The sequence below is a fragment of the Chenopodium quinoa genome, unplaced genomic scaffold (genome assembly GCF_001683475.1).
Source record: "Chenopodium quinoa cultivar QQ74 unplaced genomic scaffold, ASM168347v1, whole genome shotgun sequence".
Classification (NCBI taxonomy): domain Eukaryota; kingdom Viridiplantae; phylum Streptophyta; class Magnoliopsida; order Caryophyllales; family Amaranthaceae; genus Chenopodium; species Chenopodium quinoa.
Genome location: NW_018745003.1, coordinates 3,616,118 through 3,640,709, shown reverse-complemented (window position 1 = coordinate 3,640,709; position 24,592 = coordinate 3,616,118). Strand labels below are relative to the sequence as shown.

The window sequence follows — 24,592 nt, the reverse complement described above, 5'->3', positions numbered from 1 at the left end:
TATTGCCATGATTTTTTTGTTGTGTACGTTTTCAAAGTCAACTTCTACTGCATATATGATGATATATATGCTATGTGAAAACTTTGTTCATACTGAAATGCTTATATTACATAGTTCCATATGTCTTAAACAATGTATAAATCACAATAAAGTTTTAGTGAGTGAAGTTTTTGAATGGAATTATGTGAGGGAACTTGGTCTCGGTCCGAACGACGCAGGAGCCGAGGGTTTCCTGCACAACAAATACACGTAAACTAGCCTCGGGGGGGACGCCGAGGAAGGGCCCTCCGATGCTTAAGTCAGTATATTAGAGAGAGAAAGCTGTGCAAGAGTTTAGTTGCTTGAGGCTTTTTTTGTCTTACCAAGAATTGACCAAATTGTTGGCTTTTATACCTTGGCTAATGAAGGAGGCGGATTGGGCCCGGAAGTCAGTTGGGCTGGGCCAAGCTGATTGGGCGTTGACTGACCTTGACATGGCTTTGAGGATGTTGATTTTTGACTTTAGCACATTTGGAGAGTTGAACCTTAACCTTGGGCTTTTAATTGGATCATTCAGTGACCAGGCCCAATTGGACTAAATTGGACCCAAACAACTTGCCCCCAGACCCGATTTGGAAGGATGACGGGTCGGGTTTGATTTAATCAGAAAAGGAGGGAAGTGAATGATTTGTTAATCCAAAAATGTGAATTTAAACCATAATTAACCCATGATTAATGAGATAACAACAGTTAATGTGGATAATTGCGGAAGTTGGACGGGTAGTGGGCGATTTAACTGCAAGGTCGTGTGTTTAACGGTTACTTAGTGGGGTGCTTGAGAGAAATTGAAACGCAGACTCCTTGAATTCCCATTTCTGGAGATATAAATAGAGGCGCGTCTTCTCTCCCCACTCATTCATCAACACAAACCCAGAATTCTCAAGAACGCTCAAGAGCCCGCATCAAAACTTCGCAAATTCCCCGAGCATTAAGCTTAGAAGCTGAGACTTGTCACTACCAATTCGTAAATCGGCGGCTTTTGCTTCAGATCAAGGTAAATTCCTTTGATTTTATTTCATCTTTCTTCGACTTTGCACTCTTTCCCCTTTTTCGACTTTTTCCTTCGAAATTCGTCAATGGTGAGGGGAGTTAGAGGCGGAGCCCGTGCTCCAAGAAGAGCAAGGCTAATCCCCGATCCCAGGGACAGGATTGGGACCTGGAATGGACGAAGGACAGAGTCTGACCCTGCTGAAGGGGTTAGGGCGACTCCCATTTCTTCGGCTCCTCCTCAGAGAACGGATGAGCCGAGTGCTTCTGGACGGGACGATGAAATTCCCGCTGTCCTTTGGGATATCCTCCCTGGGTTTTCAGAGTGGGAGAATGCCGAAGTCGCTTCGGCCATGATAAAGAACCGCCCCTACTCATGGTGGGTAGAGAACGCCGATCAATATCGATTTGCCGAGCAAATTGAGTTGCACTACGGCATTTTTGAAGCTGATGGATATTGGTGCCGAATGCCCTCAGCATCCGATAGAATCCATCGTCCACCCCCGGGGTATGTGGGGGTGTACACGAGACAGCTTCAGTATGGGCTGAGGTTCCCTTTGGACGCATTCGTCCGAGACTTGCTGATCCATTACAACATTTCCCTGTGCCAGCTGACCCCCACCAGCATCCGAAGGGTAATGACGTACTTATGGGTCTGCAAATTCTTCAGGTACGTGCCGAACCTGCATTGCTTCAAAAGGCTCCATCGGCTAGTGCCAAACATTCAAAGTGGGCACGGATGCCATGGCTCTGGGTGGTATCGGATTGAGTCTCGGCCCCCGTTCCTAACCATGTGGCCGAACGACTCTTCAGACAAGGACTGGAGAGGTCAATGGATTTGGGTTAGGGCACCCACGGAGCCGAGCCACCCTTACGTTTTCAGCGCTCCCCGGTATCTTGCCGAGCCGGATCCTGATATGGGAAGTTTAGGTCCTCCCGAAGATAGCGGGCCAGACCCGAACCTTAATCAGCAGAACATCTTCGGCAAGCTGCCGAACCGGGGAGGCAGCGGCCGAATGCAGCATATCCCGGAGACTTGGCTCCCCGATACGCACTATGTTTTCCAAGAGAATATGCTGGCAGCTGTCGGCCTCAGCCGAAAGTTTAGGGATGGTAATCTTCTTCGGCTGGGGCCGAGGCCTTTTAATTATCTCTTTTCTTCTTTCATTTTGCTTTCTTGTGATGTGCCGAACTAACTGAATTGACTTCTCCCCTTTTCTTTTTCAGAACGGGACGAGACCAACGTCGGCATTGATTACGCTCGCCTTGGCGTCAACCGAGAACGAGTCGTAACTGATCGGGCTCCCCCTATCACTGAACCAAGGCGCCGAGAGGTTCACCTAGACTCTTCCCACTTCCAAATTGAGGCTGTTGCTCTGTATCAGAGGCAGAAGCCTTGGTGGAAGAAGAGGGATCCCTTGTTTCAGCTGCTGGAAGAAGAAGCTGAAGCTGCCCGTACAGCCGAAGAGGTTGCACGGGTTATTGAAGCTTGTGAAGGTGGAGAAGGGTCCTCCAGAGTTGCTGAAGAAGCTGCGGCTAGGGCAGCTGAAGAAGACGAGGCTTTGCTGAAGACCTCGGTGAGCCTTTAGACTTAACTTTGTCTTTCTTCTTTTTTTTTTTTTTACTCACACTCTTCTTCCCCCCTGTCTGTTACAGTCTGAAGAGAGTAACAGACACAGAGAAGGCAAAGCTCCTGTTCGTCCCGAAGATCAAGTACAAGAGTCTTCAGACTCAGATATGGACGAGCAGCCGCTTCAGAAGAGGCGCCGAAGAATGGCCATCATCGGCCCGCATGACTTTCAGCGGAGGCCGATGACCATCGGCGTTGAAATAAGGGAACCCGAGGAAGGCAATGGATCGCCGAGGGTTCCCCGGCCACCGCCTCAATCACCCCCAAGGGCCTCTCCGCCACCCCCCGAGATGGAGGTGGATCAGAGAACTCCCAAACCTAAGGGAGAGGTTCTGGAAGAAGCTCGAGAGAGTGCCGCCGAGGACAAGGATGGAGACGCCGTGATGCCCAGTGCTGAGGGTTTCACGGCGGACATTGCCAGAGAGGTTGGGGCCTTCGTCCTCACACCTGAAGAAGAAGAGGTCACAATAATTGACTCTTCTGAGAAGGAGGAGGACGTTGAGCCACCCAAAGCTAAAGAGGCTCCATCGTCATCCTTCCCTTCCTTCCAGACGCTGCAGTCTGGAGAAATGGGTTTCTCGGCCCCCGAATTCCAGTCCCAGACCACATCTGGGACCTCATATGGGGTCAGAACCGAGAAGGTGCTGCAGCCTACTTCGGCGATTTTGCTGGCCTGTCCGAAGTAGATAGGGCAAGGATTTGGTCGCTGAAGGCCACTGCTGGGATGGGCGAATCCAGCAGATCAGTTCCTGACCCTGCCAGGTCCAACCAACTGCTGATGATGCAGGTAATTCTCCTTGCCTTGATTTCTTTCTGAACTCAACCTTTCAGCTATTATTTTTTACTTTTTTTAACTTGTGCCCCTGTTTTCAGTTCGTGCACAATCAGACTCTCACTGTAGAGCTGATTGATACCCTACAAGATAGGGTAGACGCTGCTGTGCACGAAAGGAAGGTGGCTGAAGAGGAAGTTAAGCTTGCTAAGCTGAAGCAAGCAGCAGCTGAAGAGAAGCAGCAGGAGGTTGAGGAGTACGGTAAAAAAGCTGCCGAAGCTCTGAAAACCTTCTGTGATGCTATGGAGATGGAGGTTTTTCCCCCACTGATGGAAGGGGAAAAATTCCTCCAGGAGCATATGGGAGTGGACGTCTCCAAATTCAAGGCTGCTATTGAGAGCCGAATTCAAGAAGGAACTGCTGCACAAGCTGAAGTGCAGCAGCGTCTAGAGGCTCTTGAAGCCAGCCGAATGGCTGCTGAAGAGTTGCTCTTGGCCAAAGACGTCCAACTCTCAGAGGCTGCTGCTGCTGCTGAAGCTCAAAGAGCTAAATTCCAAGAGGCTGAGGATCAACTGCTGATCCAGAAAGTTGAAGTGGCCCAAGCTCAGACAAAGGCTTTCCAAATTCAGCAAGAGCTGAATGAGCTGAAGGGGTCCTCCTCCAAAGTCGCTGAACAGCTGAAGAAATCCAAGGAAGACTTGGAGGAGACCCAGAAGAAGCTGGCTGATGCTGAGGCTTTACTCAAAGTCCGTGTTTACACCCAAGAGGAATATGAGATGGGTTTCAGAAACGGATTCCGAGTATGCCGAAGACTCTGCCTTCATGCTGAGCCGAAGCTTGACTGGTCTAAATGTGCTGAATGGGTCCAAGATCCCGAAGACCCTCACATGAAGTATGCAACTCCAGCTGAAGCTGAAATTCTTAAGGCTGAGGAAGCCGAAGAGGAAGCTGAAAGACTGGAGTTGGAAGCTGAGCAGAGGGAAAGGGAGGCTCGGCAAAGTGCAAAGCCCGCCTCTTCTGCTGCTGGGGCTGAGGCCACCAGGGGACTCAACGCTGATCAGTCTGATCCTCCGGCTGAAGCATAGGAACTCGGGCAGTCGTCTTCAGAATCTTGCGGTTCATCATGTGCTTAACTTTAGACTTGCCGCTTTCTGAGTTTTTGCCTTTTGTTTTTTTTTTTGCTTCAGCTTGCCTTATCGTACAACAGCTTATTATATTTTTATTTTGCCTGTACGTATTTCGGCAGCTGTTACTTTCCGCTTGTGGGCGGCTGCCGACTATTTTTGTAATTCAACATTTTTATTTCAAAGAAGTTCACTTTCTCAGCTTTCTCGTGTATTATTTTTTTTCTTCGCTTTACCAGTCTTCGCACTTTACTGCTTTCTTTGAATGATCTTTCAAATATTTGCTAAGTGCAGAACTTCGGCTAGCGAGAATCATTTCTGCTGAGACTTCTTTTTGCCGTTTGTACTCGGATGTTTTCAACTTGTGAAAAAACTGACATAAGTATCAAACTTCGGCTGAGCTGAAGGGTATTAGATCAGTTGTGCCATTTCTCTATTTCCCTCTGCCCCCCCAGAAATCTGAAGATGAGGTCTTCTGAATTCTGGAATGGCTGATAATTTTTCTCGGCTAAGCCGAGGATCTTTGAACACTTTGCTTTATTTTCTACATCTGTTTTTAAAGTACTGATTTCCCACCTGAGAGTTTTCACTCTAGAGATGGTACTCTTGTGACACTTTCTTCAATTCATCCAAGGGAACAACTATCCGAAACACCATGCCGGGGCAGCAGTTTATCTGAAGTACGAGGCATCATCATGCAATACTTCAGAGTTGCAACTACCACCCGGAACTGATTCATCCGAAGTACAAGGCATCACTATGCAATACTTCGGGGCTTTATCAGTTCCTATTTTTTAGGCTATGTTTCGGATAAGTCTATGGCCTTTTTGCCCAAAGGAACAGCTTCTCCGAAGTACAAGGCATCACTATGCAATACTTCGGGCTTGTATCCTTTTTTGGCAGGTTTTACGGCTTGCCGAGGTACAAGGCATCATTATGCAATACCCCGGACAGCGCCGAATGAAACCTTGAATTTTTGAAAAACCGTAGAAAGCATAAAGACTTAAAGAATACACGCAATCTGAATGAATACTGGCTCGATGGCCTTTTTATAAACAAAATCAGTGTACTTACATAGATTGTACTATCCGAAGGATTTACACATAGTATTTTTTGAGCACATCGGCATTCCAATGGTTTTTCAGCTCGGTGCCATCCATTTGTTTGAGTCTGAAGGTACCGGGCTGAAGCTCTTGATAAATTTCATAAGGTCCCTCCCAAGATGCTGAGAGTTTGCCATGAATGCGACTTTTTTGAACAGCTGCAGCATTCCTCAAAACTAAATCCCCAACTCTGAGAGGTCGTTGATAGACTCTTCGGTTGTAGGACTTGCTCATTCTGAGCTTGTGTGCAGCCATCCTTTCTCGGGCTAGATCTCTAATCTCGTCAAGGAAGTCGAGGGACTCTTTCATGAGCTGCTCATTTTCCTCGGCTGAGAAGAGATTCACTCGTAGGCTTTCTGAGCCCACTTCCACTGGAAGCACTGCTTCGGATCCATACACCAGCTGAAAAGGTGAATGCCCCGTTGCCTCCTTCTCGGTTGTCCGGAGTGACCAGAGGGTTCCCGGAAGTTCCTCTACCCACTTGGACTTTTGATCCTCTACTCTTTTTCTGAGAGCGTTAAGGATCTGTTTATTTGCGGCTTCGGCTTGGCCATTACTCTGAGGGTGGCAAACCGCGGAGTAAGCCAATTTTATCCCGAATTGATCAGTGTATCGGCGCAAGGGCAGGTTGTCAAACTGTCTGCCGTGGTCGAACACAAAAACTTTTGGGATGCCGAACCGAGTTTATTATGTTCTGCCAGATGAACTGTCTGACAGTTTGCTCAGATATGCTTGAAGCAGCTTCCGCTTCAATCCATTTGCTGAAATAGTCGATTCCGACTATCAGCCACTTTCTTTTGTATGGGGCCTCGGGAAAGGGTCCCAGAATATCCAACCCCCATTGTGCAAATGGAAGAGGATTAAGAATTGGCTGGAGATCTAGGCATGGCCGATGGATTACCGGTGCAAATTTTTGGCATTTCTCGCATTTTCTGACCATGTTCTTTGCATCCGAGATCATTGTAGGCCAAAAATACCCTGCCCTGAGAGCTTTGTGGGCTAAGGTTCTCCCTCCTATGTGGTTTCCGCAGATGCCGAGGTGAATCTCTCGGAGAATATAGTCGGCATCCGTTGGACCCACGCATTTCAATAATGGAGCGGAGAAGGATTTTCTGAGGAGTTGGCCGCCGAAGACGAGGAATCGTGAACTGATCCGCTTTATCTTGGAGGCCGAATTCCTATCCTCGGGGAGCTCGTCCCTGAGTTTATAAGCCAGGATGTCATCCATCCAGCTCGGCTCGAGCGCAGCGCAGCAGATTGATATTGCTTCGGCTACACTCTTTTCTCGGCGCACCTCCACATAGACAGAACGGCTTAACTCAGTCAGAGTTGAGCTTGCAAGTTTGGAGAGTGCGTCCGCTTGAGCATTTTGACCCCTTGGGATCAGCTCTACTTCGAAAGATCTCAGCTTCGCAATTGTCGATTTGATCCTTGTGAGGTAAGCTGCCATTGAAGGCTCTTTAGCCTCATACTCCCCCCGGATCTGATTGGCGACCAGCTGAGAATCTGTCTTGAGGTAGACATGCTCGGCTTCCAACGATATGCACAGGTCTAAGCCAGCAATGGCTGCTTCATATTCGGCCTCGTTGTTAGAGGCTTTGAATGAAAATTTTAGTGCATACTCGAAGGTTTTGCCTTCGGGAGAGGTAATGACGACCCCTGCCCCCGAACCGTTCACGGTGGAGGACCCATCCGTGAAGACGGTCCAGATTTTCCTCCTTGCATCCAGAGTCTCCTGATAGGAGCACTCGGCCAAGAAGTCTGCCAAGGCTTGCGCCTTGATGGCTGTTCTCGGCTGATAACCGATACTGAACTCGGTGAGCTCGAAAGCCCACTTTGCTAGTCTACCGGATTTTTCAACCTTGCCGAGGACTTTCTCTAACGGCTGATCAGTTAGAACCGCTATTTGATGAGAATCAAAATAGGGTCGCAACTTCCGAGCAGCCACCACCACTGCATAAGCCACTTTTTCTAACAATGGGTAGCGCGTCTCGGCATCCGTCAGGGTGTGGCTGACGAAATAGATCGGCTGTTGAACTTTTTCTTCTTCCCTTAGCAGCACCGCGCTTACCGTGGCTGGACTGACCGCCACGTATAAGTATAGGATGTCTCCTACGACTGGCCTTGCCAGTGTTGGGAGTTGAGCCAGGTGTTCACGGAGCTGCTGAAAGGCTGACTTTTGTTCGTCTCCCCATTCAATGCCTTTTGAATTTTGGAGCTTCAGCGCCTTGAAGAAAGGGAGCCCTTTGTCTGAGGCTCGTGAGATGAACCTGGACAAGGCAGCCATTCTCCCGGCTAGACGCTGAATATCCCTTTTTGTCTTCGGCTCGGGGAGGTCTAAAGCAGCTTGTACTTTGGCGGGGTTTGCATCAATCCCCCTCTTGCTGACCATGAAGCCGAGGAACTTGCCTGACTTCACGCCGAAGACACATTTCTTCGGATTCAGCTTCATTTTGTATTTTCTGAGGGTGGCGAAGGTTTCGGCTAGGTCCGTGACATGATCTTTTTCTTTTATGCTTTTGACGATTGAGTCGTCAACATAAACCTCCATGTTTCGGCCTTTTTGCTCGGCGAAAACCTGATCAACCAACCTCTGATATGTTGCCCCCGCATTTTTCAATCCGAAGGGCATCATTCTGTAATTGTACAACCCGGAACTTGTTATGAACGCTGTTTTAGCTCGGTCCTCGGGGTGCATGAAGATCTGATGGTATCCCGAGAATGCGTCCATGAAACTGAGCAGAGCATGCCCGCTTGTCGAGTCGACCAGTTGGTCGATCCTCGGCAGCGGATAGGAGTCCTTGGGACATGCCCTATTCAGGTCCGTGAAGTCAACGCACATCCTCCAGTTACCATTTGCCTTCTGAACCATTACAACATTGGCCAGCCACTCCGGATACTGACAGGGTTCAATGAACCCAGCATCTAGGAGCTTATCGACCTCAGCTGCGATGTTCTGGTTCTTTTCGGCGGAGTAGTTCCGCTTTTTCTGCTTAATGGGTCGACTGGAGGGGTCGACATTAAGCCTATGGGAGACGAAGTCCGGATCAATCCCGGGCATTTCTGCGGCTGAGAAGGCGAACACGTCTCCACTGGCCCGTAGGAGTTGGACGAGTGCCGCACGGGTGTTTGGCTCCAGTGACGACCCGATGCTAACACATCTGTTCGGATCTCCTACGGTCAGTTCTATTGACTCGGTCAGGTCATCCGTCTCCATGCTCTTAGAGTTGGATTCCTCGAATTCCGGCCTGCTATCAATATTAGCAGACTTTCCTGACCGCGGCTGGCCATCAGAGTCGTTCGGCTCTGAGGCGGAGTCAGCCTTTTGGCCCCCATCAGATTTCTCGTTGTCTGGGGCTTCATTAGCCGAAACGTCTGAGCCTCTCGGCTTTTTGGCGTTTCGGTCCCGGTGCTTTTCCTCCCCATCGCCACGGTCGCCTCGGCGAGACGTGGATGGCTTGAGGTGATTGCATCGGCGGGCTTCTTTTTGACTGCCCTTTATTTTCTCGGAGCGTCCCTCGTCTGAAACGTATATCATGATTTGATGATACGTGGAGACGACTCCTTGAATGCCGTGAATGAGGGGTCTCCCCATGATCACGTTGTATGCAGATGGAGCATCTACGACCAAAAATTCGGCCATGATATTCCTAGCTGCTCGGCCTTCGCCGATGGTGACAGGAAGTGTAATCTTCCCGTCAGGATACGAGGAAGAGCCGTTGAATCCAGACACCGGGTAGGGTGCGGGGGCCAGGTGCTCGGCTCCCATCCTCAGCTGGTCGAACGCTCCTCGGAAGAGGATGTTCGCCCCGCTACCGCCGTCGACGAGGGTCCGCCAGACGTTGCGGTTGGCGATGCCCAGAATGATTACTAGTGGGTCATCGTGGGGGTATACCACCCCCTCACAGTCTTCGGCTGTGAACAGGATGTTCGGCGCCGGTGACTGGGACTGCCGAAGCTCAGCCAGATGAATCTGATGGGTTAGACCCCTCAGTTGGCGTTTGGCTGTGCCTCGCGAGATTCCCCCGGAAATAACTAGGATGTCGAGGGACTCCTTGCCCTGAGGTCCCTTATCCTTCTTCCGAGCGAAGTTGAGGTCCTGCCGAGAATCTTTTTCAGCTTTTTTCTCCTCGCGCCTGTCCGCGAGGTATTGGCTCAGGTACCCCTTGCGGACCAGATCCTCAATCTGGTCCTTCAGCTGGACGCAGTCCTCGGTGCGATGTCCGGGTGAGTCATGGAACTCGCACCACTGGTCCTTTCCCCTCGTCTGATGCCAGGGAGGCAACGGACGAGGTTTTTTGAATCTCCCCTCGTCCTTCGTCGTGCTGAAAATCTTAGCACGGGGAAGGGAGAGTGGAGTGTATGAATCGTACCTTCCCGTGTAGGGAAAGTGTCTTTCCTTCTTCGGCTCGGCAGCAGAGGACGGTTCTGAGGCCTTAGCCTTCCCTTTCCTCTGCGCCGAGACTTCGGGCTGCTGCCCTTTCGGCTTGTCAATTCTCGGACGAGACTGAGACCTGGATCTGTTCCACTCCTCGGCTCGGATGAACCTATCCGATGCTTCCAAGGCTTCCTCCAGGGTCTGCGGGGGATGCATGACCATGAAGTCCAGGAACTTTCCAGCTTGGAGGCCGTTCCGTAGCGCGAACACGGCCAGGCCTTGATCCAGGCTTGTGATTCCGGATGACTCGTTGCTGAAGCGAGTCAGATAGTCGCGGAGGCTCTCGTCCTCCGCCTGCTGCAGACTCATTAGCTCTGCAGTGGTCTTCTCTCGGCGGTTGGCCGTAGAGAATTTGCTCTTGAACTTGTTGGAGAGGTCGTTCCAACCGGTTATGGAGCCTTCCTTGAGCCCTTTGGTGATCCAGGATTGGGCAACACCTTTGAGGGTCGTAGGAAAGTATTTACACCAGGTAGCCTCAGACCTCGGGTTCAGATACATGTGCCCCTCGTAAGAGGCAATGTGATCCTTAGGATCTGAGGTACCATCGTAAGTAATATGTGCCGGGATTTTGACCGTTGGCACATGCTCTTCCAGAATCCACTTCTGGAAGGGCGAGTTCGATGGAACCATGACCGCCTTCCCCTTGTACCCGGCCTCAGGGACCTCGCTCCCTCCTCTCTCAGAGGTGGAAGTGGTTTTCGTCCCCGGCTGAGACAAGGTTGGGTGGGGTCCGGTATCCTCTGGGAAGGTGAGGCGGCTATGCACACTCACCTCCCTCGAACCCAAGCGTTCGTGAACGCTTTGGCGGGCGAATTCCGGGTCCTTGGAGGGCCCCATGGAATTCTGAGCTTCGGAGTGGTCAGAGGGTTGAGGGTTCCTCCTCCTCTCCTTACTGGAGTTTCGGGTGTCCCCTCGCCACCTCTGGCCGAGCTCTCTATGTGGTGGAACTTGTCCACCATCATCCTGACCGATCCTCCTTTTCAGGTTTCTCGGCTGGTGATCATCAGGCATCTGGATTGGAGCCCCTTGAGCTTTAAGGAACTCCATGCAGATGGCCACTGCTCTGGCCACTTCCTCGGTGGAGGGTCCGGAGGGAGGAGTCTCCCGCGGATGTGACCTGGATTGCACGCTATGGCGTGGCGGGGAGTTCCTCGCACCTGAGCCACTCGGTCTCGGGGATGGCCCCGGCTGCCGAGTGTGGTGCGAGGTGTTCTCCTCCTGGAGGCTAGGACCTCTTGAGGCTTCCCTTTCCGGAGAAATGGGGGCCTCCGATTCGGAAGAGGCTTGCTCCGGGGAGGGATAAACCGGCTGGCGTTCCCTCACCGTAATCCGGCCTCCTCCCTTCTTAGCCTTCTTGGAACTCTTTCCACTCTTAGTCATGGCGACTGCCGGAGTGTTTGATGACTGACGCGAAATTTAGTAGCGTTCCCCACAGACGGCGCCAAATTGTTTCGGATGAAAACAATCGAATCTCGGAAGATCCTTTTATCTTGAGGGAACTTGGTCTCGGTCCGAACGACGCAGGAGCCGAGGGTTTCCTGCACAACAAATACACGTAAACTAGCCTCGGGGGGGACGCCGAGGAAGGCCCCTCCGATGCTTAAGTCAGTATATTAGAGAGAGAAAGCTGTGCAAGAGTTTAGTTGCTTGAGGCTTTTTTTGTCTTACCAAGAATTGACCAAATTGTTGGCTTTTATACCTTGGCTAATGAAGGAGGCGGATTGGGCCCGGAAGTCAGTTGGGCTGGGCCAAGCTGATTGGGCCGTTGACTGACCTTGACATGGCTTTGAGGATGTTGATTTTTGACTTTAGCACATTTGGAGAGTTGAACCTTAACCTTGGGCTTTTAATTGGATCATTCAGTGACCAGGCCCAATTGGACTAAATTGGACCCAAACAGTTGATAATATAAATAATGCAAACTAAGCTAGTATGTTTAATACTTTAATGGATGATACAAAATACGTAGCAGAAAAGATTACCTTTCATTTTGATGCATACGAATTGTAAATGGACTTTTGCAAACTCTAATCCTTACGTGCAGTGTACTTAACAAAAATAATAATCATACCTGTTAAATAAACCGACGACAAAGTTATAAAGAATAATACAAAAGAATTATGAAAAGTTTGATCCATATTCTTATCTATCCATTCTATGGTGTATATATTAATCTACAAAAAATCTATGTGCCATGTTAGTACTCCCTCCCAGTTGTTTCTCATTTCATGTCATTAACTTATATTAAAAAGAATGTCCATATACAAGATTCAAACATTATAACCACCAATTCTAATATTATACAGAATATGATTTACCACCAAGTTATATTATAAATTATATTCTCTTTGAAAACAAATTAAATTACAAGAAGATTCAATCATAAAATTATGATATGCTACTCCATAATGTTTAACCCCTTATAATGACCAAGTGTAAGCTTGAGTTAGTTAAGCAAAACTTTAACATTAATACAGGGTTTTTTTTTTTTGTTTTTTTTTTTTGAGAAAATAATACAAGTTTTTTAAAATCAAAGTATAAGTTACGAATACACTTATCAATATACGTGGAAGCCAAAATTGACAACAAGTTTAGTTAATAGGCTTTTGAAAATGGTAACCAAAACTCATTATCAATTGATTAATTCCATCAACATTATTTTCCTTTACACTCGTAACACTTTTTATGCCTTAAAATAATACAGAGTACTTTTACAATCGTACACTCATACATCACAAATTCTTATAAGTGTCTGACCACACCTTGTGGTCAATCATTATAGGGAATATCTCGTTAGTATAATAGTATAATAGGAGTTACTTGGTCAGTGTTAAGGAGTTACTTCGTCAATCAATAATATAATACAAAAACAGACACCGGGGATTGACACATGTCACTTCCTAGTGTCATTTTTTTCCTCCAAAAACCTTTTTCCAAAAATAAATATTATTCTAACTTTTTTTTTCTTTTTATATCTTTTTAATTGACAACTTATTTATTACAATAAAGTTATATATATATTTAATTTATCTATATATTATTATAGCAATTAAAGATTATTATTAATATTAATATTATCTGCTTAAAATATATATATATATATATATATATATATATATATATATATATATATATATATATATTTTCGATCTATTACACTAAAATGAATTTAATTTATTAATAAAATAATAAAAACATCTTTTTATTATATTGTATCAAATTGACTTTAACACAGAAATTTGTAACTATATATTATATTAAAGGTGAAATCAAGAATGACATATGTCATCTCCTTTATTTTTAAAAAATTTCTCGTCAAGAAATATATATATATATATATATATATATATATATATATATATATATATATATATATATATATATATATATATATATATATATATATATTATTTTTTTTTTGCCAAAGCTTCTTTGATAATATTAAAATGCAATTATATTTTCTTTACTATTTGGTAATGGTATTCCATTTGTACACATTCAACAAAAATTTTATTCTTTTATCTAATACTATGTAATAATATTTTCCTACTTATAACTTTGTGACGTAATCTGCAATTATTAATATTAGTCGTGCATGTAATACTCCCACGATTTTCTGTAGTATGATATTATTTTATTTTTATTTTTGTAATTACGATTTTTTCATCTTATTTTGCATGCAATTAGATAATTCTTATAATCAAATATAGTGTTAATCTAATAATAAATATTGAAAGTTACCGTGTATAACACGGGGCCTAATCTAGTGTTATAGGGTTACTCGTTCAGTGTTATATTGGGTTAGTCGATTAGTATTGCAGAGAGAAGAATTAAAATGGAGGATGCATTGCTAATTACCCAGTTGTCTCCTCTGATAGACCATCAGCTACTTGGCCGGAGCTCATAACTCCATTTGCAAAAACTCCGACTCTCAATTTCTCACTGTTAATAATTTTCTCTCCTCAATCTTCATTCTTTTCCTTTTCCGGCGAATTTCCAATAGTAATTCTCCTTTGTTCATCAACAAATTGCTAATTTGTTGAGTAATTTATTCCAATTAATCCTATAATTCACCTAATTTCTTTTTCAATTGTGAAAAATTAGGGTTCCGATCACCTGGAAATTCGCAAATTTGGGTCGAATTGTTCGTAGTTTTCGATGGTGGTGAGGTGAGAGAGAGGAGTCAGAAAATGGCGACGACGAGGAGAGTAGGGAAGTATGAATTGGGAAGGACGGTTGGAGAAGGGAACTTTGCTAAGGTTAAGTTTGCGATCAATACAGAAACTGGAGAAAGTGTTGCAGTCAAAATTTTGGCTAAAACTACCATTCTTAAGCATAGGATGGTTGATCAGGTTTTAATCTTGCTCCCTGGTTTGATCAATTTTAGCTATTGAACTGTTATTACTGTGAAGAATTAGTGATTTCCTAGATTTTGGTTTTGTTACTTTATCTTTGGTATTGTTAATTTGTTAGTTTATTTCTGGTATTGTTTTAAGTAGACATGATAAAACTGACTCGTATCGAACTTGGCCTGACACGATCCGATAATAATATGAGTGGATGCTGACCATGTTGTGTCATGTGACTATAGACTTGAATATGACCCAAACCCGCCTAAAAAACTGGTCAATTGAATAGGACCCGGGGCGATGTTGATGTGACCCAAGGACCTTTCAAGTTTCAATGCACAAGGGAAGTTGGGGAATTGATGGCCTAGATGAGATGGAGTGTTTATATTGTGGGATTTTTGTTACGGGCCGGTTTGGTGGACGGTAATAAAGACAGGAATTTTAGTGAGTATACGGGAGAAAAAATTTCCAATGTTTATGGCAATGCAGTTACATGTGCAAGTTTATGTATTTCTCCATAACTTTCCATTCTTACTTAATGCCACATCTTCAAGTGGTGATGAATGTGAAAGATGATTTAAATAGGATAATGTATATCGAGGGTAAAGTTTCATTACCATGGATATTAAGGCGATATTCCTTTGACATGCGAATCTATTATCTAGTGATGTCGTTTATTACTGCTTACCAAATGGATAGTTAGTGTCTAGTGCTCTTGGTTCTTGAGGCTATATGTTAGCTGGGAAAAATGAACTATGCTATCAGAATCATACTCTTTTTTCAGCTTGTAAACTATTTAAGGTTTATACAATGTTGGCAAAGAATGCGAATAAAATTGTCAAGGTTACCAAAAACTTTTAAAGATTGTCTAGAATACTTTGGGGAGCAACCTGAGAGAAGATTTCGCAATATGAAGTAAGCTCTTGCTTGTTAGCTATGTGAGTGGGAGGAGCATCATTGATTTTACTTTAAAGTTTCATTGGCTGGCCGAATTCTTTCAGTACTGTTCTGGTTATGGCTTGTGGAGTTGTGGACATCAAGTATATGATGTCTCCTTTTTCTTTTGTTTTTAATTTTTCCCATCAGTTAAACAGCTATCTAGTTGCTGAGTGGAGTTGCACATCTCCTGTCTTAGAAGTTTATGTTGAAGATAATTGGGCTTTGAACTTTAGGATCAGCCACGTAGTTGGTGTCTCAATATTCTGTATTTCAAATATCTTTTATTATTTTGCAGATTAGACGTGAGATATCCATAATGAAGATTGTTCGACATCCTTTCATTGTCAGATTACATGAGGTATGTGCTCCTTTAGCTAAAATTTTATATGGTTAGGACTTTTTAAGGGATTCTCTTGTTCATGCTCTCATTGATTTTCTTTCCACATTTGAAGGTTTTAGCTAGCAAGACAAAAATATACATAATTTTGGAGTTTGTGCCTGGTGGGGAGCTATTTGATAAAATTGTAAGACTTTGCCATCGCTAAAACCTTGAAAGATTAACCCATTAAAATTCTGTGGATGACTTTTTGGTGAAGAATTCTGGAGAAATTCCAACCTAATTATGTTGTTCACCTCCCAGTAGCTTCATCATTGTGTATCAATTCTGACTAATTAGTTTGTTGTTATTTATTGTTGCCCTTGTATTAAGCTTATAGGTTCACAAAGGCAAGCTGTCTGAAATGGAATCTAGGAAATACTTTCAACAGCTTGTCGATGCAATCTCTCATTGTCATAAGAAGGGTGTTTACCACCGAGATTTGAAGGTATATGCATGTTATTGCTTCACTTTGATAAATATATATCTTTGAAGAACTTTTTCTGCTGTTTTCCCAAGATCTATGGTGATATCTTTTACTGTTCATATTCTTAAAAGTATTTTATGACTGCATATTTTTGATCATTTTTTTTTTTGATCCAAACCCTGCAATGTATAGCCAGAAAACCTTCTCCTTGATGCACGTGAAGATTTAAAGGTTTCTGATTTTGGGCTCAGTGCCTTACCACAAAAAGTAAGCATTATCAAGTTTATCTGCCTTGAAGTATTTTTATCTGCCTTGAAGCTTTTACTAATAATTGTATTATACCTCAGGGAGTTAATCTTCTTCACACCACATGTGGCACTCCTAATTATGTTGCACCTGAGGTAATGTATCAGTTACCATTGTAATCATTGTGTCTTCTCCTGCACATACAATTCTCTCTTTTGGCACCATGTTTAATACTTGTACGTTATTGAAATTCAGTTTTAATGACCAATGATGTCTAAAAGAGTTATCCCAACTTCGTGAATTATGTATATCTTTTGTGTCACACATAGGGGGAGTCAGTTGTTCCATTCTGTTTATATTATCCTTGTCCAAAACTAAATATAAAATAGAAGTAGGATATCTCTTCTTGGCCATGAAGCATCTTGTACAGTTGTGATTCATTTCAACTGAATACTTTTGGGCTTTAGGTAAATCAAAATGGTGTCCCACTATCCTAGTGATGAAGTGCATTGGTTCCCTCCCAATGTTGAGAACAAGCAGCTAGATTTGGCAGAATTTTTTATTGATGTGTGATACCTTCCTCTATTTTGATTCTATTCAGAGAAACCCAAAAAATTGACTGGTCATACCTTCCTCTTTTGAATGATGAATGACCGTCCTCCTTGAACTTCTTGGCACAAACAAGGATCCATTCAGCATTTTTCAAACTTAAAATGAAATGCAGTCATATTGGAACTCCCCACCCCTGCTGTAAACGTTAAACAACCAAATAATGACTTCACTGTTTAAAATCACTTCAAAATGCAGTGGACATTCTGCACAGGAAGTTCATCAAGGCCTACTTGCTTGACAGTTTCCAATTTATCGTATAAGTTGTGAACAAAAATCAAGCAGTAATGGTGATAATTGTCACCTAGAGATATTACAATTGATTTGTTTGCATTTGCATTAACTCTGAACAATATTATTAGGGCTAAATGTCGATTGAGGAAATAAATTTGGTAATGGAGTGGAATTATGGAATTATTAAATATATTTGTTAAATTTGTTTAAACTGATATTGAGTATTGAATCTAGAATTTACCTTAACAGCCTACATATACTGATTATTTGTGTTAGTTCTGGCATACATATTTTACCTTTAACAGCCTAAATATACTAATTATGTGTGTTGTAATTACTAAGATGACAGTTATGTATGGAGGATTGATTTAAGCATGGCTAAATATAAAGTAATTGCATGAATCCTGATGCTACTATTACTATTGCTACCTTTTTGTTAATCTCTTTGAACCGCTAAAATGAAGATTTTGAAATATTCTCCTGTGAAAGGCTAGCTTTCCAGTTTATGCTTGCTAGACAATTTGATAAACAATTTGATGATTCATTTGTCTGTTATTGTGGTCATTTTCTACATAAATCATAGGTTCTGAACGGCCAAGGATATGATGGTGCTGCTGCAGATATTTGGTCTTGTGGAGTTGTCCTTTATGTCCTTCTAGCTGGGTATTTGCCTTTCGAAGAAACGGACCTTCCCTCCTTGTACAAAAAGGTGATCAGTGTGTATTGGTTTGCTAATCTAGAACTTCACTTTAAACATTATGGAGTTGATGCTTTTAACAGTGTTATTTCTTATCCCTGGAATATTTTGTCTGTCACGGTACCTGTGCTTGTATTAAGGTTTTTATATATTTATTTTATTATTTGTTTGTATGTTTTATTAAAGTAATCCTATATAAGGTCTTATGTTGCTATGCTCGACTCAGTATCTTTATCCAACCTGCAGAATTATGGTATGTTTGACTTAGTCTTTTTAGAAGCTGCTTTTGGCTTGAGTTTATGCTTCCAGAAGATGAAGTTTTTTTACTGTTTTGCTGATCCAAATTCCTTTTGTGACGGTATTGATGAAGACTATAGTGAAGCATTCCCCTGTTTTTGTCTTCTATTCTGGTTGACTTTCACTATTAATGTTAAACTGAAGGTTTCTGTTATTGTTCTAGATCAGAATAACGTGGGTTATATACAAGGCTGCTGTTATAATTGTTGCCAACATTGATGTATATGATGTGTTTTAGGACAAAGGGAGGCAAAAGGTTGAGTTTTGGCTGGAACGATGGTCCAAACGGGGGGGTTTGAAGGGGTCTGTACGAGGGTTTGTTGACTGGAGCTACTGCATGGTTTGTGGCATGCTCCCCGGATTTGTGGAGCTCTACAGCTTGTCCAGGGGCTTAATGGCTTTATGCAGTTAGACTCCCTGCTTCATTTCTGGACTTTCCCCGGTCATCCAGGGGTCTGGGTATTAGTGCAAGCATCTTAGGAAATCTGCTCCTTTTGTTCTTCATAAAAATAGCTGTTTAGGGGGTTTCAGAGGGTTTATGCTTGACATTTTGAGAAGCCTCTTGAGAGATAATCTTTGTGGACATTGATTGATCATTTGTATCGTTGTTCATTGATTAGAAGGAAATAACTTGGATTCTTGTGTCTCTGTCTTGTTTAATTTACTTTTTTTCTTGACCTTTTGATTGCCTTCACTGATACCAATATACCATCAATATGTAACAGCTGCAATAGTCCAGAACAATCTGTGCCAGTTAGTGCATCATTAAAAAAATATCCTATTAGGCTGTTGTAGGCTTTTAAGTGCCTGAAACTTCCCTTGTTCCTTCAATTTGATGTCAGTTACAATTCTTACAACATGATATTAGCCTTTTTCGAAGATTTACGCTCTCTTCACCAGGCAAGCTGTATCGGTTTGGCTTTTAATATAGAATAGTGAGATTTGATCAGTTTTAGTGAAGCAGCAGATTGAATTAGCTGGACCTGACGCGGAGGAGAATGAGATCCTTGACCACTCTTGGACTTCCATATATTTGGTGACTAAATGCTCATATTAGTTCTGTGTACACTGCCTCTATAATTGACTCTGAAAATTGAGAGGTCCTATTGTATATCTGTATGACTTGTGTTATGCATATCTTTCTCTTATGACATTGATTAGAACATTTATAATTCAAATTTATTGGACTATGCTGTTACTATGAACGATTTTTGTTTGCATTGATAAATTTTTCCTTTAATAAATTAGTCATATATATCTTATTATTTCCCTGGTGTACTTGTAGATAAATTCTGCCACATTTTCTTGCCCATTCTGGTTCTCACCAGGTGCAAAATCATTGATTGAAAAAATGCTTGACCCTAATCCTAACACTGTAAGTGTATAGCACCATCTAGTGATCAAAATTAGATATCTCTCTTTTATCTTGTTACACTGCCTGGACCACTATTGTGTTCATAATCAAATACACTCAAATCAGAATTTATAAAATAAAAATTAAAACGAATTTTAAATTTTAATTGTTCTCAGCATACAAGTGCCCCATCCCCCATGCTTAATTGCTGACCATGTCATCCATTGTTGAGCCCAGCTAATTCAAGGAGAAAATAGTAGTTAAAAGAAAATTGTTTATTATTTTATATTTTATTGTATTACATTTTTACTTTTAGAAGAGAGATTATTATTATAATTATTTTTTATTGAAAGCTTTAATTCCTACATCTAATTTGTTAATATTTCATTAAATAGAATACAAATCAAATTCACTACATTGTATATATTAATACACGAAGTATAAAATAATATATTTAATAATAATTTTCAAGTCCTTAATGTTCTATGAGTAAATAGCAATATTTTTTCGAATAAATTTTAATTATATTAACTATGATAAGGTTAAATTATGAATTAAAAAATGAATAAATAGTATGAGTGAGCTGATGTCAGATTTTGAAGCCCGAAATATGTTGGGCCAATAAACTTGCCTTGCTACTTCATCTTATTCTGTTTCTTTGATGATACAGCGTATTTCAATAGAAGAAATTAGAAATGACCCATGGTTTCCAATGAATTACATTCCTGCTCGACAAGGTGTGGAAGAAGAAGTTAACTTGGATGATATTTGTGCTGCTTTTAATGACATTGAGGTCATAGTCTTACCCTTGATCTCCTTGTTTCCATTTAATTTCCTAAGACTTCTGTATTTTGGATGAAACACTTCTCTTTTCACGTTTTCTAGTGCATATTTTCAACCATTAATATCTTTAATTATCGATAGGTAAAAAATATTAAAACTCTGTATTTTGAATACATACTTTTAGAATCTAACAGGATCTCACATGACAATTTTTCCTAATGTATAAATCACTAAAAATAGAGAAAGTAGAGTATGTGAATGGTAAAGATCAAAGTGTACAGAGGAAGTATAACAGTGCATACATCTGTAGTCTTCCTCGACAAAATGCTTTATTTATCACTTTGATGAAGCGTATGCCTCATGTCTGCCCCTTATGCTTTAAGCCATTATAAACTGATCAATGCTTGTTACTGCTTTTCTGCTGTAGTTATGACGTTGCAGTTTATTTTGCCTTTGTGGTTAGTCTGATTCTGTAACTTACTATAAGTTTTCTTGGGCATTATTCTGCAGGACCATTTTGTAACTGAGCAAACTAGGCACCTGGAGAGAGGCCCCATGATAATGAATGCATTTGAGATGATTACCTTGTCTCAAGGTCTGAATCTGTCAGCCTTATTTGACAGACGCCAGGTATAGCAATCTCAAACTTAACTACATTTATATTTACTGTTATTAATAAAAAGAAAGATGCAGTTGGTAGCAGTGATGCACATTCGTTTTTTATTTATTGTTATCTATTATCTTGATTGCTGGCTTTTAGCACATTGTGTTACTATACATTGCTAGAGTTAATTCCATGTCATGGTAATAGGTAACTGCTTAGTGCCCGCTTAAAAGTTGGTCCTTAGTTTGCTTACTTCATGGACATTTTTCTCTTATTTTTTTTAAAGGATTATGTGAAGAGGCAAACTCGCTTTGTTTCAAAAGAATCTCCAAAGACAATCATTTCGACAATTGAAACTGTTGCTGAATCAATGGGTCTCAAGGTCCATACACGCAACTACAAGGTGTGCATCTTAATTTTCTGCGTTAATCTTATTGTGTTCTCCATTTAAACTGGGATCATGCTATGCAGCTTGTATGCTCAGTTTTTTGTCCTTTCGCTTTACCTTGTATACCATTGTTCTTGAATATGGTATTGAAGTCATTTGTTGAGATTTAATAAGCCTAATGATAGTGTCATTGGTGACTTATATTCTAGATAGATAGAGAATATCCTAGAACTTTGTAATTGAAACATGTTTATTCATTTGAAAATTTGGTCATCCTTTCTGATATGTATAGTAGCTGGAAAGTTTATTATTATTTTTTTAATTTGAAAAATGAAATATTTATAAAGCCTTTTTTCAGACAATTGTCAATTAATCCACAACTTTTAGTTTCTTAGTCTTCATTTCATTTTTTTTTTGGTAAAGTTTGGTAAGGGTCAGGCCTCTCAGCTCTTTTCCATCAGATTAACTAGTTTTAAAACAGAGTTGCTTCTCTGACAACAGAATTTCTGATTCTGGGGATACTAATTCCTCATATGCTCTCGCCCTTGTGAGGATGTGGCTTGTTGTGGTTAGGATATCGAGGTGACATTCTACTAAGGATACCCAACTTCTGTTGTTGGAGTCTCTGAGGCATTTCTGCTGCTGACTAGGTGAATAATGCTCAAATAAGTGGTGGTAACCTTGATGAGGATCTAAGCTGTGCAAGTTAGGGATTATATATTTCTGAATATTGAAGACGGGGACCTATTGTTGGATGAATTAAGGATGAGTGAAAGCAGGGGGAGCTGGAGTTTCCCCTTAAGATTATAAAATCGTCTGAGAAAATTAGGATGTGTCCATTTCATGGCAGATTCAAGGACCTTCAAAAGGCACCCTTGGACTGAGAATCCTGCACATTATAATAAAGGGCCTGCAGGGAGATGAATTCTTGCATGTTCCTATGGCTGAGTAGCATTCTCAACAGCTTGATTTGGCATTTTTCAGCAATAAGGAGGCTGATTGCCATCTTCAGAACCTTTGAAACATGAGTCTTCAATTATTCTGTCATACAAGGAAAGATACAAAATCAATATCCAAAGATTTTCCCAGAAAAGGTTGTGCAATAATTTAAAATTGAACTCTATTTATCTGGAGCGTCTTATGAAAGGGTTTCACATTGAAGTTTGATCTTAGCTTTTTTTAGGTTCTCATATTTTGAGCACTTCATGTCCTTAATGTATTCTCCTTTTCATCTTTCTGGTATAGTTTTTCTTGTCGTTTAATGTAAGCTTGGTAACAGCTTGATATATATGCCACTTGCAAACATTCTATGCCAAATTGGAGTGTTGCTTCTGCTGTCTGGTAAGGATTGGAGTGCTTCTCCTTTTAAACAAATTAATCAACTCGATCTAAGTCCCGGGGGATATTTCCTTCAGCGAACTGGGCATTTTTATCTCGTGCTATTTAAATTCTACCTTATTTATATCGAATTTTTAAGTTCAATTAGTTTAATGGTTCTTTGTCTTTGTTTCCCTTTGTGATCTAGATGTGGTTTAGACAACTGTTAGATTATATCTTGAACTATTTGAGCCCTAACCTTTTCCTTTCATTGATTTCTGTAGACAAGACTTGAAGGAATATCTGCTAATAAGGTAGGACAGTTTGCTGTGGTGGTAGAGGTAGTTCACTTTCTTTTCTTTTTCTTTTTTTTTTAAAATAAAATAATGTTGAGCACTTGAGCTACGCCCCTTGAAATCCTAATAGTATTTTAAATATCCCTTTGTCCTTATTTCAGGTCTATGAAGTTGCTCCCTCACTTTTCATGGTTGATGTTCGGGGAGCCGCTGGTGACACCCTTGAATACCACAAGGTTAGCTCCTATTAATACTTATAAGCTCTTTTCTACTTTATGATAGCTGTGGGTAAGACTGCAATGCTGCATACATTGGCACCAAAGTATATGCTTCTTTTTTGACTTTATAGTTATGTAGCTAATGAAGGAAATATGGCTGTTGATTTTAATGGGCGTTCGAGTTTTTTCAATAATCTCATTTACTACATGACCTTGCAAATTTCTAAGCTCTCCTTTTATGTTCTTGGTCTGCAGTTCTACAAGTTCTTTTGTGCTAAACTGGATCACATCATATGGAAACCAAATGATGGTATGGTACATTCCAGTCTACTTAGAACCATAGCTTTCTGATCTGGTACTAGTGTACAGCCATAGGATGGAGTATATTATATGTGCAAGCAGTGAATAACAGAGTTTACCTTATCTAATTTATGTATATTACTTTATAGGAATAATAAAAGATGGTTCCCAAAGCGTTGAAAATAAATTTCATCGAAGAAGTTACTCGAAGCCTTAAAGGTAGTTGTCATCAACGAGCCAAATGAAATCTGTCAAAGATCGTGAGTTTGTGCTACGTATCTATGTTTATACATTCTGTATGTCTAGATCAACCTTGTAAAAATTGTTCACTCTCTCTTTTGTATCATTATCCTGTTCTGGATTGCGCTGGGTTATGTACTGATGCATTTTTACTGAGTATCTACGTCTATGGCGCATTACTGGATCTTGGAGGCAACTTTCGTCTAAGAACTGTATTTAGTTGTCTTCAATTGTTGCTTAATAAAACTAGAACGTGAACCCATTCTTATTTGTAGCAAAAACATCAAATTGTGTGTCATGAGGCATTCAGGTTGATGTAATGCTATTGTTTTGTAGAATTATCCACGGCGGAAAATTTGAGCAGACATTTGCTTTTAAAGTTTTTATAAATTACTTCGTATTATCCTTATTATCGTTGTTACTTGTGTTAGTATCTTTTGCAACATTGTTCGTAAATTTGCTCACCGAAGTATTTTAGGATGTAGCCTCTGATGGTTTAAATGCGAGTAACGCTCAATATAGCGCGGAGCATATTAGTTTGTGACCATCATCGAGGTTTGAGAGCATCAGTTGTTTGTGCACAGAGTATATTAGTTAATCAAGAGATAATCTGGTACTCCCTTTGTCTCTAAAACGTTTTGTTTCAACTCTTTTTCTGAGATAGTTAACGTCAAAATAGTGAGAATTTTTAAAGACAAAAGAGTACTAACTCATCTTTATTGAACTTTACATTGACACAGACAACTCTACTTCAATAATAACATGAATGCATGACAAATTCAGTTATAACATGAATGTCATTCCAAAGCTTTTGACTCGTTAAGT

At 41.6% G+C, this 24,592-nt stretch overlaps 1 protein-coding gene across 4 annotated transcripts; it reads left to right on the top strand.

Moving 5' to 3' along the window:
• Nucleotides 1-13,906: 13,906 nt before the first annotated feature.
• LOC110707955 (CBL-interacting serine/threonine-protein kinase 24-like) lies at nt 13,907-24,176 on the top strand. Of its 4 annotated transcripts, XM_021886045.1 has the most exons (16): nt 13,907-14,095; nt 14,198-14,445; nt 15,677-15,739; nt 15,834-15,905; nt 16,098-16,205; nt 16,377-16,451; nt 16,532-16,585; nt 17,857-17,982; nt 19,553-19,642; nt 20,292-20,414; nt 20,915-21,034; nt 21,295-21,411; nt 22,998-23,054; nt 23,171-23,245; nt 23,483-23,537; nt 23,677-24,176. In XM_021886045.1, exons 2-16 carry the CDS (start codon nt 14,284-14,286, stop codon nt 23,742-23,744), a joined length of 1,365 nt encoding a protein of 454 aa, XP_021741737.1. In that variant the 5' UTR covers nt 13,907-14,095; nt 14,198-14,283; the 3' UTR covers nt 23,745-24,176. The 4 variants fall into 4 exon arrangements, with proteins under 4 accessions (XP_021741737.1, XP_021741738.1, XP_021741736.1 ...); XM_021886046.1 differs by having other exon boundaries at nt 13,907-14,445; nt 22,998-23,027; XM_021886044.1 differs by having other exon boundaries at nt 13,907-14,445.
• The last annotated feature ends 416 nt before the right edge of the window (nt 24,177-24,592 follow it).

Coding starts and splice junctions, on each gene's coding strand:
- LOC110707955 (XM_021886045.1), top strand. CDS start 14,284: ATGGCGACGACGAGGAGAGTAGGGAAGTATGAATTGGGAAGGACGGTT. Junction 21,412..22,997: donor TCCATACACGCAACTACAAG/GTGTGCATCTTA, acceptor TGATTTCTGTAG/ACAAGACTTGAAGGAATATC. Junction 23,246..23,482: donor ACACCCTTGAATACCACAAG/GTTAGCTCCTAT, acceptor CTTGGTCTGCAG/TTCTACAAGTTCTTTTGTGC.